At 39.3% G+C, this 18,518-nt stretch overlaps 1 protein-coding gene across 7 annotated transcripts in view; it reads right to left on the bottom strand.

Moving 5' to 3' along the window:
- The window catches only part of NELL1 (neural EGFL like 1), a 452,170-nt gene that overhangs the window by 353,133 nt on the left and 80,519 nt on the right, over window positions 1-18,518 (bottom strand). For all 7 annotated transcript variants that reach the window (XM_050955301.1, XM_050955299.1, XM_050955303.1 and 4 more), the window contains 5 exons: window positions 15,036-15,108; window positions 14,074-14,156; window positions 6,532-6,666; window positions 5,589-5,691; window positions 667-740 (listed from right to left, as the gene is read on the bottom strand). In XM_050955301.1, coding sequence (XP_050811258.1) covers window positions 667-740; window positions 5,589-5,691; window positions 6,532-6,666; window positions 14,074-14,156; window positions 15,036-15,108 — 468 coding nt within the window. The remainder of the gene's footprint in view (window positions 1-666; window positions 741-5,588; window positions 5,692-6,531; window positions 6,667-14,073; window positions 14,157-15,035; window positions 15,109-18,518) is intronic.

The following is an 18,518-nucleotide window of genomic DNA, read 5'->3' on the forward strand; positions in this document are numbered from 1 at the left end:
AGAAGCTTGCATATCCAGGATTTTATTGTGCCTTATTTCTATAGTAAGAAAATGTTCAAACAAGCACTTTGGGTTAAAATCTGTTGACACAAAGTGATGTCGCTCCATTAATATAAATTGACATTAAATTTCAGATTTAATCCACTGAGATAAACAGGGCCAGTAACTTTTCAGAGAACAAACATAGGCTTCCTTCACATGAAGAGGCGCTACTCAATAGAAGTGCTGTGGATCACTAGAGTAAGGCCCCAACCCACCAAAGCATTTAAGCACCTTCTTAGGTTTTAAGCATGCGAGTAGTCAGGGCTTAAATAAAGGCCAGAAACTTTTAGTTACACCTGTTCAAATCCAGAGTAACTTCAAAGACTTAAGCCAATGTGGCTGAGATCAGAATCTTGCCCTAAAATGACACCTCTTCCCACAACTCAGGTAAGGAGCAAAGAGAAAGGAGAATACCCTCCTTAGTCACTTTATTATCCTAAATAGGCCATGTTCCACCTTTGTCTGTGTATGTCTGGCTTCCGCTGAAGTTATGGTCAGCATTAGAAAAGAATGGATAACACAAATGCATGAAGGAACCCTAAAGTAATATACCAGGTTATCATTATAATTTATGGGCACTGCATATTTATTGAAACAGTAGAAGTTAATAAAATTAAAACTTACTCGGCATTCCCTGCAGTTCTTGGTTAAAACCCTCTGACCTTCTGCTAACACTCTGCCTCCAAAGATACACTTAGCTATAATTAAAAAAAAATCCCCAAAATTAATATTTTGGTAGAAAGTGACCGCAAAATATAAATATAAGTAAAATCAATACATATACACATGAGCAAATACAGGCCTACTGTGGTAAATATGATGTAGTCCCTTTGCCTTCACTTGAAGTAAGTGTTGATTGCTTTCATTTATTTTGAGTGCAATAGTACATTCATTAAAAAAAAAACTATTATTGTGAAACATTATACCCCTCATACTGACAAACTAGCCTATTAATGACCCAAAGTGATAACAAGAATAAAGCATTATTCAGTAGATACTGAACCCAATTCATTAATAGAATCACGCACAGCATAGACATCCCATTGATTAGATAGAGTGCATTTGTATAACTATATGTTTGCATCAGGTTATTCAAAGCACTTCAAAAATCAGACAGACAGACATTGGTGCATTGTATGTCAAGAGACTGGCAGGTGCATGGGTTTCAGTTAAGCTTCCAGATTGTACCTGGGGACAAATGAGGATAGAATCCTTAATACAGCTTTGTCCCTGAGAAACTGCAGAAATGGTTCAGAACTAGTCAAAGCCTGAAACTCTCAGACTCTACAAACTGAAAAAAATCACTGTCAGAAACAGTCTCAAAGGATGGACAAATAGAGCCTGCAACACTAAATTTTGGACTAACTTTTGGAATGGATTGCATTGGGATGTGACCCCAAAAATCTCTCTATTGTTCCCCCAGCCCCCACATTCCTAATTGCAGATATTTACATCTTCCTTCTATTGCACCTAGAACTGTCTGTCAAAATAGCCTCTTAAAAGCTCCCATACTCTATAGCAAGGAGGCAGCTTTCTAGACTGAATGGGGATTCTCTAATATCACTCTAAATCAGAAATAGCAAGATCCAGAGTCCTAGGAAGGATATTCTAGAGAAGCATTCAACTGGGACTCAAAAGACCGGGGTTCAATTCTCAACTACAGACTTTCAGTGTGATCTTGGGCAAATCACTTAATCTACCCTGTGCCTACATTTCCCAACTGTAAAATGGGGATACTACTTCCTACTTTACAGCGAAGTCATGATGATAAAATCCATGAGTAATTGTCAGATTCTTCAATACTGTTATGATGGGGACCAAATAAGTACATTAGAATTGATAGACTGGCATGACGGATTAGGGGAAACTTTGACATCCTAGTATGAAAGACAAATTATCGTCATCCATGCTGAGCAACATGTGTTCCTCCACTCCAAGTTGTAGGAATTCAATGAACCAGTTCATCTTGACCACAAATATCATCTTGGCTCATCACTGTCACTGCAGTACTAAAGACTCATGGATAAACTAGCTCCCAATCCAAGCACCATGAGAAGGTCTCTGTTGCCCAGGCCTATGTTTCCTTCTAACTGCTGACAGAGAATTTCTTCCCAATTCTTCTGAGTAGCAAACAAGTAGCAAACAAAACAATCTGTGGCACACTTATTGCAGCAGGGAGCCTGGAATTCCATGTACTATTAATTTCCACTCTCACAGGTGCAACCGATACAAACTAAGCCAGCTGGCCTGCTTATGCAACCAACTGCTAAGTGCACCACTGTTAACTCCAAGAGATGCATCTCAGTCTATGCCAGATGTTTCTCCACCGCTGTGAAGAGACACTTTTTTCATTTTCCTCTTGCTCTGTGTGCCAGCGTTATTCTTTAAGTACACAACTGTGGCCAGCCAGCAGGACACATGCTTAGTTCCTTCTTAAATCTTCCAATGATTTTATGGAAAACTGTTCCACAGATATATGCACAACCTGTCAGGCTGCCATCCGTGCAAGTGTCTGTATATTTGATGGGTCCAAATTCCTTCTTGTCTGAACATTCTGAGAGGACTCTCACTAAATTAGAGGTGATTTTACAATCTGAGGAACACACAGGAATGTCCCAAGGTCTTGTACACCTTCCTTCCAATGGGGTAACATTAGTACCCAAAATAAAACACACAAAATTTGACCAACAATTCTAGGTCCACACACATACACAATGTTAATAGGGCCACTGTTCTCACACTATTCTCTATATCACCGGTGAAGCCCATGATTCTTCTCTTATACTGATATCATTCTCTTCTGTCTATTGGACAGTGCTCCAAAGTCCCATCATAAACTCTCTTGAGGAATGACTAGCGAAGTATGACCTGCATCTACTCTATTGCACCTAGAGTCCTATGCTATAAGTCAGTAAGACTTGTAAAAGCAGCAAAGAGTCCTGTGGCACCTTATAGACTAACAGACGTGTTGGAGCATGTTCTTTGTGGGTGAATATCCACTTCATCAGACGCAAGCTTATGCTCCAATACATCTGTTAGTCTATAAGGTGCCACAGGACTCTTTGCTGCTTTTTCATATCCAGACTGACACGGCTACCCCTCTGATACTAATCAGTAAGACTTGACATTTGTCTGTAGAACTGAGAGATATGTGTTGCTTCTCAATGAAGCCATTTTCGGCACATCCTGTAATGGTCCTTCCTCACCTGCCTTCTTCAATACTGTGATGACAATTGTATATATCCCTTGCTTCTGGCATCAAAGAGGTATTACATAATAAATTACTTTTGATTTTTGTTTCACTTTCCATCCAAATCTCTCTACATATTAGAATAACCCATAAAGTCTTTCAGACACTATCCTGTCTCCCAGAGTTCTTTCTCTGTGTTCATATTTCTGGAAATGGGAGAATCTAAATAATTCTCACCACACACAAAGCAGATAGATTTTCTAAAGAGTTCAGCTTCCACTGTGAGAAGCTGGGTGCTGAGCACTTCAAAATCCATCTCATTTAGGTATCCAAAGAGGATGCAGAAGTTCTTTTGAAAATGTGGCCCTAGCTTTATATTGCTCAGTATAAGCTCAACTGTGATCTCACTTCAGAAAAACACGCTAGATGGCATCAAGATGACTGTTTGGGGAAAGATGAACTAGAGTGATGTACTTTTACTCTCTCTCTATTGTCTCACCTGACTGCCTGTAGCCCAGGGCTGGACTTACACTGGACAGAAGAGAAAGTGAGGAATTTTACAATAGAAAAGAGACACCGGGCTTCAAATAAAGTTTTAGTCTTCTTGTCTTCTGGTTTGGAGAGGTTAACACAAGATGGCAGAGAAGAAAGCAGAAACATCCATTTTAAAATACCTAAACATTTTATGTGTGAGAACTGCTTGGTACTTTGATACAAAAAAAAAAAAAGAACCATCAAGCTGTTCAATCACTCCTAGAGACAGAAAATTACAATTGATGATTGTATCCAGGATTAAATGGGGAAACTGCAGAGAAATCAACACCAGCAGTGTAATAATGTGGATAGCCTCAGTGGCTGCCACTACATACCCAAAAACGACTAACTGTGGCCCTCGCATATCATTCTGTCAAGGAGCTGGCACTTACAATCAATTTCAATCAACTTTCATACATCTTTTTCCATTGACTGACATGCTGAGTCCTTGTCAGAATAACGAGCTGAGTTTGGTGCCAACCACTGACTAAGAGTGAGCTTGTTCATCTTTCCATTAAAGAATCAGAAACATAGTCTACACTTTGGGACTTACATTCAACCTACAGTTCAGTCCTTCAGAATTACTCTGAGCCAAATTTTGGCTGGGATTTGTTGCTAAGTGCACATCAGAAAAGACAGAGCCAGAGAGAGATGCTCAAGCTCTCAGATCCATGAAAATAACCCTTTACAAACTCTCAGCAGGTGAATCACAAGTACTTGTGTTCTGGAAGGTGAAAGTTAGGAGTTTGTCCTTTTGTGCACAGATTACTCATGGGCCAGTGTATAATGAAGGAAAAGGTGTGAACTGTGCACATGTTCATGACTATGCAGAACAGGTGCACACTTTTTTTTGACAGGATTCATGGATATCCATTTGGAATTTAAGTGGAGAAATCAAAGCGTGACAATCTGATTTTTTTCAGGGGAGGAGGGGTGTCTAATTAATCCTAAATCAGCCAACAGCTACATCACTGACTAGTCTAAATGGAGAAGAGCTGTGCCCAGAACGTGTAGGTTGGCGAGATAAGGAAAAAGGTCTCACTTTCTTCATACGTGAGAGCAGGAGGAAATTTAGTTCTTGTACTTGAGCACACATATGCTCAATTGACTTTGTCCCTCAGCCCCATTTAAGTCCTGAGTGCTAAATCCTTTTTTCACATAGGGCTTCCATTTGCAGATGAGATAAGAGAATTTCATCAATTGGGCCAACTACAGAATTTACTGCTCATCATCTTTTCCACATTCATTTGGTCTGAAATAAATTACATAAACTACTACTGCACACAACATAGATCATTACAGGCTAGATAGGACCATGAATTTTCCTTTTTCTGCTGATTATATCATTTTATTTTAAAAAAAAAAAACCTACAATATCCAAAGAACCACCTTCAGTTCAGAACAGGATGACAAATAACCAGAACAAGTTATTACCTCTCTTTATGGTAAGTACAGACCAACTGCTTCATGCTAATTAACATTAATTGGGTTTAACAGCTACTAGTAGAAGCCAGACATTTTTCCTTTGGAGAGGTACAAACAAGGGCATGGCCTTTTTAATGCCAATAGAATGCAGCAATATAGTCTTAGAAACATACAGTACTGCACTGTATTTCCTGTGTGGTTCTTTTATTTTTCAGAAAATAGTTATTTATTCATTTTTTAACCAAAGCTGCCACTGTGACTCACGTTCCCTGCATTAATTTGTCGGAACCTGTGAAAAATCAAGGGGGAAAACATATCAGCTGCTCCTAGTTTCAAGACACGTGTGATTCCAGTTAAAAAGAAAGTGGGAGGAAAATATCAAATGTAATGTACTTACACCTGCATACTTTGCAGCACTGGCCTCCCATATGCACTGGGAGGGTGTCAGGAGCACAGTTCAGAGGGGGACAGGACATCCTTCGGCACTCCACTACTCCGCTCTAAGCAAAGGTTAGAAAGATGAAGTTCAGATGTGTGTGTTAGTTTATATTTTATATAAAGCACAAATACTATACCAAAAAATAAAAGTAGCAATAAAGATTTCAGTTCCTTCCTTCAGCAACAAGTCTTATCTGACTGCTACCCGTATGAACTAAGCCACCCCCATTACCGTTGTGATATACATCTTTGTCTTATCCCACTTGTGCATGCTATTTACGTGGATTAGACAAAAAATAATACCATCTTTACCAGAACATAACCACTACCTTTTGCAGGCTCTGTTAATCATCTTCAAAATTTTAACAATCAGTTTTCTATTTTCTCAGGCAAACAAAGGCTCTCTTCAGATATCTATCAAATACTTTCAACCAGACAAGACGTACATACTAATTCTCTTCTGTTCCACAGGTTTTCAAAACGATAAACACCCAAAACAGATTCTGCATGTTGTTACCATGCAGGATGCAATTGAGCACCTATGAATAAAATTAAGATAATGCTCTCTCTGTCTCTCTCTCACACACACACACTATCCAGTGAAACTATTCTGAACCAAACAGAGACAACACCATGATTTCCCACCCTCCCCCCCTGCAAAATGGTGAGATTCTTCCAGATATAATTAGAACAAATGACAGAGTTGTCAAGGGAAAGCAGATTTTATTTACTAAGTATCCATATAAGAAATGGCAATTCTTTGCTACTTCCTTCACTTGTTCACATTGTCACTGGGTGCAAACTAAAAAGATAATAAATCTCAGAGTTGGCATTATATATTCAAGGACCATTCACACTATAATTAGGCATCCTACCCCTTACACCCGTTAGAAGATTCTTACTTTGCATGTGCAATTCCTGCAGTGATCATCTTCTACCCATGAGTCTTTGTCTCGATAGATCACTCCATTTACTTGACAAGTCTTCTCACAATGACAGTTTTCCAATTGACTAAGCCTCGTTTCTGCATAATTTAGCTATAAGTGAAAGTTACTTGATGTAATTTCTGTAATTCATACACATGGTTTTAACAAAGCAAAGAACAAAAGAAGCAGCTTACTGACTTTCAGCTGAATCAGATTTTATTACACCAGTTGAAAAACAAACTAAATAGAAGACACACTGAGCCAGAACTAAAGCTGGTGTAAATCAACCTGTGCCCATTTACTTCAATGGAGATAAGCTAATGTACACCAGTTGATGATCTGTATGATTGTCTCTTCTAATCTAATGAACCTCAGCAAGATATTAAAAACGTTCCTCTTGGGGACCTCAGATTATTAATTAATAGGGTACTTCAAGTTCAAACATCAAAAACTGAAATCTTTGTAATATTCTGAATTATTCATTTACTGGCATACATGTAATTTAAGAGCATGAATGCTGTTAGGCTCTGATTCCTTCTGTTCAATCTATCTCCACACTGTTTAAGATTAACAGTTTGCAGAAAGACATTATATAAAGCTACTACGATTTACAGGGAAAAGACGACATTTAAATGTGTTGTGTAACAGATTTTCCCAAACTATGGATCATGGACCACTGGTGGCCCACAGAGCACTTGCTGGTAGACATCAAAGAGCGGGCTGGTCAGATGATACCATCAGCATCTCCTCATTGCCAGCTGCTAAAATGAATTAACAAATGCTAAAAATATTCTTTTCCTAGTAATATTTTTCTAGGCAAGCAATTGCCATATTTGCCTGAAGAATGATATATAATGGTGAATGGGAGGGAGGGGGTTCATGTGCTGGCAAAGGTAAGGGAAGGTGATCTCTCCAAGTTGTTATCCATGCTATGAGTAATTTATACTTTTCTTCTGCGCACATGCTCCTTCCCATCCTTCTCAACATACCCACACAAATTATTAAAAAACAACAAGGAGTCCTTGTGGCACGTTAGAGACTAACAAATATATTTGGGCATAAGCTTTCGTGGGCCAGAACCCACTTCAGAAGATGCATTGAGTGGAAAATGCAGCAGCAGGTATATATACATAGTACATGAAAAGATGGAAGTTGCCTTACCAAGTAGGGGGGTCAGTCTAATGAGACAATTCAATTAACAGTAGAATACCAGGGAGGAAAAAATCACTTTTGTAGTGGTAATGAGGGTGACCGATTTCAAACCGTTGACAAGAAGGTGTGAGTAACTGTAGGGGGAAATTAGGTTTTGTAATGACTCATCCACTCCCAGTCTTTATGACACAGATTATTGTTTACATAGGTCATTCCCAGGCAAAGAATACTCCATGCAAATGAAGATTCCTGAGTGATCTGTAACATGGTGGCCAATCACCCACTGCCTCTATTTTCCCTCTCTTCACTGTGCACCAAAGATCCTCCTCAATCTATCCTTGTATTGAAGGACCCACATTCTCTACCGTATGTGATGGAGCAGGGCTTCTCCTCATCTTAACAAATTCTTGCTGTCATGCCCAGTCTCCTTTAAATAAGTTTATTTGTCCACATAACAGATTAAAATAAACAGTTCCTCAGCCCACCCTTTGTCCTGGGGTTTCACAACCTCCCTTCCCAGGGGTCTCTTGCAGCTTCCAAGTGCCAGCCAGCTCCCTTCTTGCAGCCCGTTCTCATTCAGCCAGCTCTGATCCTCTTCTGGAATACCAAACCCAGGACCAGCTCCCTGAGCCCTCTGTTCCAGGGACCCACCACAGGAATTGGCTGCACTCTTCTGTGGTTCCTCTCCCAAGGCAGAGCCTGCCCCAATCACTCCTCTTCTTGCCCTCTGACAGACCCTTGTAGTTAGTTCCTCATGTAGCCCTGATCTCTTTAACTGGCTCAGTTAGGCACACCTGCTCTGACACATGCAAGATCCTCTGCTATGCATAATAAGAACCAAATTACTCAGTCCCATTTACTAACTCATCAAACTTCCTGGCAGGACTAAACTTCCACATCCTTCAAACAATAAAATAGCCATCTCTCCCAGAAATCCACAAATCCCAGAGCAGGTGGGAACTTCTCAAAGGGCCAAATTCTGCTACTTTTACTCACATTAAGCACCACATTACTGCATGAGTAGTCCCACAGTAGCCAATGTATCAGAATCTGGCCCAAAGTGAGATGACTGCTAGCCCTGATCGTTCATAAACGGCATACTACAAGATGGTTCAAAATATTATAGCTTACAATAGCATTTTTGCATTGTTCAGAGAGATCACTGTACAACACTGTACTATTTTTATATTGGTATCTACTGCATTTTATCCATTTGCAAAAAGGCTCTCAAGACTTCCACCATTATCCATTTTAATGGGAATATTCCAACCTGCCCATCAACTCTCATACTTCCTGTCAGGTAAACCTCAGACATCAGCAGAAGATACTAGGAAAACTTCTCTGGAGAATTCAAGAATCGAAAACGAGGAAAAGGGCCCTGAGTAAAAGCTTTTGATTTTCCTTAAGTCAGGATTCTGGGATTATACTGGAATTGACACTCAGCCCTCCCAAAGCCAGCATGATCTTGTGACTTCAAAAATGCTTTTCAGAGTTTAAAAGGCAAAAATCATCCTCTCTTACTGAACTGCTAATCCTGCCAGTTTTCAGCAATGACCTGAAAAGCATTTCTATATTTATAATGTATAAAATAGAATATATTTCGCTGCATTAAAATTGTGTTTAATCTATATGTTTTGTTGCAGTTTATTTAACCTGTACCTTTTCTTTAGTCTTTTTAAAAAAAACCACAAAAAAGTAAAATTCATCATTTTTATTTCTTAGAATGATTCTGTATAAACTGCACACAGAAAGAGAAAGGATGTTATAGAAAAGCCAGATCTGAAAAGGCATTTAATAGTGTGTGCGTGTGTGTGTGTGTGTGTGTGTGTGTGTGTGTGTGTGTGTGTATTCCTGTAACAGAGGTTAAAAAAAGATGCAAATGCTAATACTAATCAACAAAGTTGCATATTCTGTGACTTTTTCTGTCACACTGAATTTATATAAAATTCATTGATAAAACGCACCATCTACCACTTACTCCAAAGAATGACTCTGGATGTAAACTGAATCTATTAGTTAATCAGAGATGTGTATGATCAGTATTACCTTTGGCATGCATTTATCTTTGCAACTATACAGAAAATGTCAGAGTTATCTTTGTAGATACGAAGACATGCAACAGAGAACTTTCTGATAGTAATAGGTCAATGGATGTATCTCAACACACACAGGTTTATCTTTTCTGAAATACTATTTAGTTGGCATTTGCTATATGGAATTGAATAGAAATGTTCCATTTGTATTTAAACTTCCAAACATAATTGAAAAATCATCATTAAGCTCAACAAAATGATGATATCCTCAAAATTAAATGTGTTACAAACTGAAATGCCATTCCAAATGCTGCCAATTTTGCATAAATAGATTTGTCAAAGATTTGAAACATCAGTGGAAATTCTCAGGTGCTCAAGTCTTGGATGGATTACGAGTAGGAATGAACCAACGGAGCTGTGGTTAACTATTTCTCCCATCATTTTTTCATTTTTCCAAACCAGAAGATGAAGAAAAAGACTGTTTTTATTATATATTACCTGTGGGCCATCCAGATGCAGGAAGTACCAGAAATCTTACAAAAAAACCTCCTTTCTCATGAGAACTTCAGAGAACTTTGCCTCAAAATGTTCATGTATTTCAGATAAATGTTTGTGGCCAAATAAATCTATGGTGTAACCAAGCCAATAGGGTTATTTCAACTGTAAATTCTGCCCTTAAACATTTAGGTATTTATGCCAACCAAACGAAGCATTGAACTTTTTGACTGTTACTCTGTTAAGATTTGGCAAGAAATAAAGTTAATTAGAAGTTTGGGGCTGGACATCTCCAGTAACTATCTCCAGCCACTGAAAGAAACACATCTGATTACAAGGAAAAAGACACTTCCTAGTGTGACTCGCTGGTTTATTAAAAAAGAATTGCACTCCATTTTCAAAGACCCTTGATTCATTAGAGTTATACCGATTTACATTAGCTGAGGATCCGACCCATTTAGGGTCAACACCACCTAACGTTCTGTACCCAGCACAGTAATTGGGCACGGTTAAAATTAAGCTGTCCATCTTGTCCCAAGGTAATTTATATTTTAATTGAGTTTTTAACAATTTGATCTATTGCCTTTTTCTATTTAAGGTTGCAAAATTAAAGAGATGAAACAGCGGCGTGTAGATGGTAAAGCAAAAAGTTCAAATACCTTCCCCACCATGAAAAGAAATACTTCAGACTCAGAAAAGCTACACTTTAATGCATTTTTAAAAGCAACATATTGACTACTTCAAATTGACTTCAAATCTTTGAAGAGTGTGGGGGAAAGAAAGGGCAATGATACTTAACTTACTATATGCCTTACTCGTCATCAGTTGTAATTCTCTTGGTTACATACTAACATTGCAAACACCATTCATTGGGGGCTTTTTGAGTCTGTAGATTAAATTGTAACCAAATGCAAATCTACAGACAAATTCAAGTTTCTGGCATACCACAGCCGGACACGGAAACATGGGACACAATTTTTGCATGCTGCCAAATTCATATTCTGCAACTCCCAGAATGGGGGAGAGAATTAGGGGTCATTGTTATGTATTTCATAATACATACTCCTTGCTCTGGCAAAAGTAATCTCCATGGGCAGCTGTGCATGGGTTCCAAACCTACTCCTAGCCCAGACATATGTTAACACGACATTAGTGTACACCTAAAACTGCAGAAATATCACTTAGGGCCTGAATTTTCTCCCTAGGACTGCGGTGTGAACATTCACCATTAAAATGCCTGTTTTTAAATTCTACCGTCTTTAATTTGCATTTGCCTCACAATTAAAACTTCTTGCATTGCTGTGTGTGTTCTCTCTGGACAACAGTACTGCTATAGCTAATGCAACGAAACACTTAGTTAATGCATTACTAAGGAGAGCAAAACAACCTTATCGGGGAAAGGAACAAGCAAAAAAAGGTCATCCCAGCACTGCTGTATGGGAACAAGTAATCTTCAGAGTATCAACAGCATGTTATTTGGCCCCAAAAATGTATTAGCAAGCAAAAATATAATTAACAGCAGAGAGAACAAGTCACTCAGCATAGTACATAATTGGGACCTGCTCATACCACCAGCAGGGCTTAAAATAAATTACCTCTACTTCACATTTCCAGCAGTAAAGTGAACTAAAAGCTTAATGTTTCTTATTCTCTGAGTGAGTCTGTCCAAAATACACTGGTTGGGTGAACAGAGTGTCAGTATAATACAAACATGCTTAAAATTAAAATCTTTCTTTTTAGGAAGGAGTCATAAGGGCAGCTGAGGAGGCACAATTCACAAGTTAAAAAATATCACAAGTTTACCATCTTGATATACACAGGGTTACTATGTAGATTATACTTTTGGAAAATCATGTTCAGTAACTATGCTGTAATTAAATGCACCTACAGGTGATTCTGTGGTTACACATTGATCAAAAAGTAATTAGCATATAAGCAGTATGCCAGGTGAGATAACTAATTCTTGTTTAGATGATAGAATTAATCATAGGCCAGATGGTTTTGCTAATGTTAATCACATGGAATATTCCCAAAGGAACAGTACACACCACCAATTTACTAGATGCAAATCAGGATTGCCACTCTGCTTAACTCACTACACTTAGGGCTTGTCTACACTACAGCTTAAATTGATGTAAAAATACACGTAAAAGTCGGTGTTAAAAAGCCAACCCCTGAGTGACGCAAGTTACATCGACCTAAACACTGTTCACACTAGTCCACTATGTCAGAGGGAGACACTTTTCCACTGACACAGCTTCCACTTCTCGCTGAGGTGGAGTAATTATGCTGACGAGAAAATGCTCTCCAGTCAGGATAGCGTGTTTTCAACAGTGCAGCTTCACCAATGTAGCACGGTAGTGTAGACTAGCCCTTAGATATATTTATAGTGAAAACAAGAGTAAGTTTATTGTCAAATAACAGAGATTCAAATGAAAGTAAGAGAGAATACTGGAAACAAATGATTACATATAAAACAAAATCATAACATGCTTTCTAGAGTCTAAACTTGACTCACAAGACACTCCCATTTCCTAAAGGATAGCTTACACCAACTTCTTTTCCCAGCATTTTCAACCATGATGGCTGAGAACCTCCGTTCATAAGATCAAGCCTGCTCGCAGCTTGTCTTCCAAGACTGAAGGATGCCCGGTGTATCACCATACTCCGTTACATCCCTAAAAGTATAACCCTGGTTGTTTTTGCTTTTCCCTGCAGCAGTTATTATCTGTTCATCAGCATGTGACTCAATAAGGCAATAGATTTCTATTGTAAGAAACAATGCACAGTCAACCAGGGAGATAAAAGTGTCTCCCACCTCCTATCTGGAAAAGTCTGTCTCAATGCATGCTACACCTTTGAGCAACGTGCCTTTAACTATAAGGCCTTAAAAAGATAACGTATGTAACTCCTTACACATTATCTGCTCATACATTTCACAATGATTCTGATGACGTTCTTTCAATAGAGGCCTTACATGACCCCTTTTCATGATCCTTGTAACCTGTGTCCTCTGCCACTGGGCATCAAGAGGTCCTTGGGTCACACCCCTTAAAATAGATCACCCCATTCCTTACCTAGCCCCCAGACTCTACAAGCACCCTCAGTTGGAGGTGTATGGCTAAAATGAAAGATGGTCGTGGGCTGTAGCAGAGCTAAGGGAGAAGCACATCTTCCCATTCACCCTCACCACCACCATAAGGCAGAAGAGAATTAGTGTAGCCTGGAACTATGTTCATTCTTCTGTTAATATCTTCATACTTAGAAATCTCCCTTAAAAGAGAGAAATGCAGTGGCTTCAATGGAATTGCCTGGGTATTTGGTTGATTGACTGGGGTCTCCAGAACTGGCAAGGAGACAAAGCCTCTGTATAAAGATCCTTCCTAGCCTCCTGAAGATTTCGAAGAGCCCTCACGTTTTGTGGGTAGTGCCACTGCCTATTCCACTTGGGGCAAATGCACACATACTGACAGTTTGGGGAATCCTCAGCAATAAGATCACTGGGGAGTTTACCCTTTTTTTGTACCTGGACTTATCTGCTGGCACATAAAGGGACACATGCTATGGTTTCTTTAAAAATCAGACCCTTTAGTAGTAAGCATGTTTGTTATTCCACATTCTTTTAATTCAGAGGCATTTGTAAAATACTATAGAAGTTGAATGAGGCTTTATTGGCATTACGCAAAATCCACCACAGGTAGATCTACTGGAAGTCCAAATAAAACTTTACCAGGATAGTGTAACGCAGATGCAAAGGTGTAAATGCTTTTATAGTGCTCTCAACTTGAGGGAAATGAGGGACAGGATGAGGAACTGGTAATGCAGTTCCAGTACTTACTTTTGCAGTCATTTTTGCCAGGAGCTCTTGTAAATCCATGATTCCTTGCACCAGACTTAAGAAATCACTGCAAGTTGGGCATGCTCAATAAAGGAAGTGGGGAAAACAAAACAAATCAATGAAGACTGATATACTGTTAAAACATCATTAATTCATGTGCGATGGGGCATGCGTGCCCTGCACTGGAACTGCAGGGGTTAACCTCTCACTGTGCATGCTCGAAGTGCAAAATCAGTATAAGAGGGAGCAGCCTGGCTCAGTCTTGGCTGACTGCCATATGGGAAAGTGGTGTGCCACAGGCTCCTGCTGAAGGGCCACGGACAGCAACCCTCAAACCCCAGGCTCCGGACATTACCGAGGCAGAAGGAACTGGGGGAACTAGGAAGCCACAAGATGTGGAGAAGCCGGTAGGAAGTAACCCAGGGATTCTTTTGCTAACCTGGGGAGTTGATTGGACAACTGGAGGCTAACCCAGCATGTTTTGACCGGATCCCTGCCAAGCTGGTGGCAGACAACCCCGCTACCGATAGGGCCCTAGGTTGGGACCTGGTGGAGAGGGAGGGAGGGCCCGGGTCCCCCTATCCTGGCCCGAGACCCTGTGGTAGTGGCCCAACCTGATAGAGACTGACTTAGGCTGCTAGGCCACACAGCCCCTCACCTGGGGGCAGTTAGTGACTCTGATCACTAGCCCACATAGCCCTAGCTGTGGGTGCAGAGGCACAACTGTGGACCTATCGAGACTCGTGCCCTGTCCTGGGAGGAGACGGGGCATGCCGGACCCACAACAGCGTAACTTATCTTAACATAAATGCAATGTCTTAAATAGAGTTTCTGTTTCCCTGAACTGATCATATTAAAAGTGTACAAAGATGATGCAGGACAAAGCTAAGCATCATCATATTTAAAAATATTGAATTAATATTTAAATCTACAATTGTCAAAGTAAATAAATTGCTACTTACTGCGATTCAGATTAGGACACTGAGTTATATATCCATTGGGCATAAAGATGACTTTCACGTCTTGAATGATGCCCTTTATAAAAGAAAAGATTGCTGGTAAATATAGATTGTAGTCAGACAGTTAAAACTTACAAGATTATTCTCAAGTTTTCTGCCAAGAGGCCATGAATAACGGATCAGCTTATTATTTTTATTTGTTTGTTCGTTTTTGTTTTTGTTTTTTTACAAAGAGCGCCACCCTAACTGAACAATTCAGCTAAAGCTGAACAAGATATGAATTACAAAAGCTTTCCTTTCTCCAAGAAAAAACTTTGCGGCATTGGATTTGATAAAACATATGCAAAAATTGCACACTATCTAGAAATGTTCTTATTGATTCATTTAGCCAAATTAGCCTAGGAGATCAAACCACATTTAAAAGGACATTTCATAATGAATTCTCTCTGCTGCTCAATTAGGAGTCAATCTTGTTCCTAACATAAAAGGTAAGGAAAGCCTCCTGTGCATGCGGGATGGAGAGGGAGCAGGATTTAGGGGTCATATATAACTCAGCTCTGTAGGAAGTCCCTTCACAACAGCAGCACATATGGGGTTTTGGAAGCTGGGCAGTGGCAGGCTGGGGAAGTGAAAGGGTTGAATGATCCACCACTGTTGAATCCCATGTCATTTCTCCATATGCATCGAACATTGTAAGCTGAAGCACTTTCCACACAATGCAGCCTGTTGTCATTTCACATCATTGTAGAGAGAAATCTTAGCCCCTTTCCTGTGTATCTCCCCCGAAACCAAGACAAAACACACACATAGAGTGCTGGGGATTGGGGTTTGCTCCTTAGAGCCAAATACTGAAGCTCTTTCTCAGAGTCTGACTCTACCAGGCACTTATATCCCACAACATCTACTAGCTTTAATGGGAGTTGAGGGCATTCAGCATCTTAGATGATCTCTTTTCCCTTAATAAACTTTAAAAGAACTGGGAATTTTCCAGGAGAAGTCCAAGTATCTCGCTGTAAATCAAAGAGGGTTTATGACTCTACCTCCTATCTGATCTAATTTAAGAAGAAATTTATCATCCAGTTTGCTGTCTTAGAATGAAAATATTGATTTGGGTGTATTCTGGTTTTATTGTCAGTTAAATGGTGATAGAATGGATTCTGAAAAGCAGGTAGAAGACACAGTGGCTTGCTCAGAATACTGAGGTTGATCTATAAATAAAATATAGGCCTCAGATAACTTGAAGCCTTGCAAATGCAGTAACATTTAACATTTATGTGTTCATTTTCTGAAACAGCAGAAAGTAATCAGCAAGCACTGCTTCCTGCTTGTTATTTCAAGATCAAATATTAATTGAAAATATTAAGAGAAATAACCAGATCATACCACCTCTGTAGCAGAAGAATATATATTTATTAACCTTTTCATCTGTGAGACTAATGAAGCCATCACAATAATGAGAAGTGATATTGTCACTGGTTGGGAAGTAGCCTATAAAACAATGCTGAATGTTACTTACTTTACTTCTTTCCAGTGACCATTGGTGAACAATTAACAGCTGCAGCACATAAATGTATTTTTAAGACTCAGTTCTCTCCAGTGAAATGATTAAAGAAGCATAACTCAGATTATAGACTTCCACTACACTATATCACCATAGTGACAGGAGCCCATCCAGGAAAGCACAAAGGCCCTGTCTCAGGAAAGAATCCCTGTTCAAGAATAGTGTGTGCTTAAAGTTAAGTACATGTTTAAGTGTATTACTGTGGTTTGGATAGGTTTATATCTAAACATAAAAATACATATTCATTTTATTTATTTATTTATTTCAATGTAAATGATAATTTAAAGGATACCTATCAAAGGCAATAGGTGTTCTAACAAAGCATGAACAATACAGTCTGGAAAGAAAATTATTATATATAATCATATACATTACAGCTACAGATGAGCTATTGTGGTCAGGCACAGATGGGAACTTTCCCATTAACTTCAATGGGAGCAGTATTTGCCTATGATGTGAGCTGTGCTTGTTCTGCACCTATCAGGATTTTCCTCTTCAGAAGTGAGTATCACTATATGTGGCTTTTATATGAACAATTTACCGAATCACACCCTAAGGCGGACACCTTCAGCTGCATGAAGTCCCAATGAAGTCAGCAGAGTTCCACACTAGTGAAGACAATGCAGGAGCAGAGCTTTAAATAGCCACCTCATTTTATATGAATTTGATAGCAAAGCATTGGCATGTTTATAGCTCCTTTCATTGCTCTATATAATGAACTACTCCATTAATGCTATATGAAAGGGCTGATACATTCAGGGCGCACTAACACTCTCACCTTCTGCATTTTAATTCACTTGATTTCATACAGCTATTCTCACTCTTTAAAACCCACTTCTTTCACAAAGCCTTCTTATGGTAACACACATCATTCTCCTGTGCCCGAACTGTTGCCCTTCGTATCATATTTATTTGATTTAGATTATATGGTCCTTGGAGCGGGAACCTTGGCTTTTTATATGCAAAGCATCTTGTGCATGTGTGCTGCCACATAAGTACATTCTATTCATTTATTAATCAATATATATTTCCAAAGCTCCTATTCAACATTGTATCTGGGCACTGCACAAGGGTTATATAAATTATTGAAGAGGTGAGGTTCTCAGCATGGTCTGAAGTTAGCAAGGGTAAAATTCTACCTGATCTCCTCTGGGGAGAGTGTTTTAAAGTTTTGGGCCTGCTACTGAAAAGATTATTCCTTGGGTTCCCTTCAGTTTTGTTTCTTAACCTGACTCCAGTATCATCCCTAGCACACAGAGATGATCTTTGCTACTGGGGTACACTGAAGAAACCTGAATGGTCAAATGCTATCCTTGTTTTTCAGAAGGAATAATTCATGCACTTCCTCTTGTAGAGGAAACAAAAACATCTCATCTCTGTTATTAGCTCACTCCACTGTCTACCTCAGGCCAATATCCTGGAAGGCACAGAGCTCCTCCTGTGAGATGGTGAGCACCCTTAAATTCCACTGACCTGAATGACAGTTGAAGTCATTCAGCACTTTGCAGAACTGGAGCACTGGAAGGGCAGAGCTCGGAGGTATTTGTACAGGGTAAGTTACGTATTGTTAAATGTTTATATAAAGGGCCAAATTCTGATCCCCTCTTATGCTGAGGAGGCCTTCACTCTACCAGTAGTCCCACAAACCCAAATGGGACTACTTGTGGAGTAAGAAGTCACTCAGTGTAAATAAAAGGGTCAGAATCTGGCCCATTGTGACTTAGATCCTTACATGACACTTCCATAAAGGTCCATGAGGAACAACAGGAGAATCCTCACCTAAAACAGACATTAATGATATTCATTTAAGAAAGCTTCTCATTTTTTAAAAAGGGGCAGAAGAAGGAGAAGCAAAATGAATAGTACATTACACCATTAAAATTCTAATATTTTTGGAATAACTATGATTAGGCTAAAGTGCAGAA

The sequence above is a fragment of the Gopherus flavomarginatus genome, chromosome 5, assembly GCF_025201925.1.
Source record: "Gopherus flavomarginatus isolate rGopFla2 chromosome 5, rGopFla2.mat.asm, whole genome shotgun sequence".
NCBI classification, from domain to species: domain Eukaryota; kingdom Metazoa; phylum Chordata; order Testudines; family Testudinidae; genus Gopherus; species Gopherus flavomarginatus.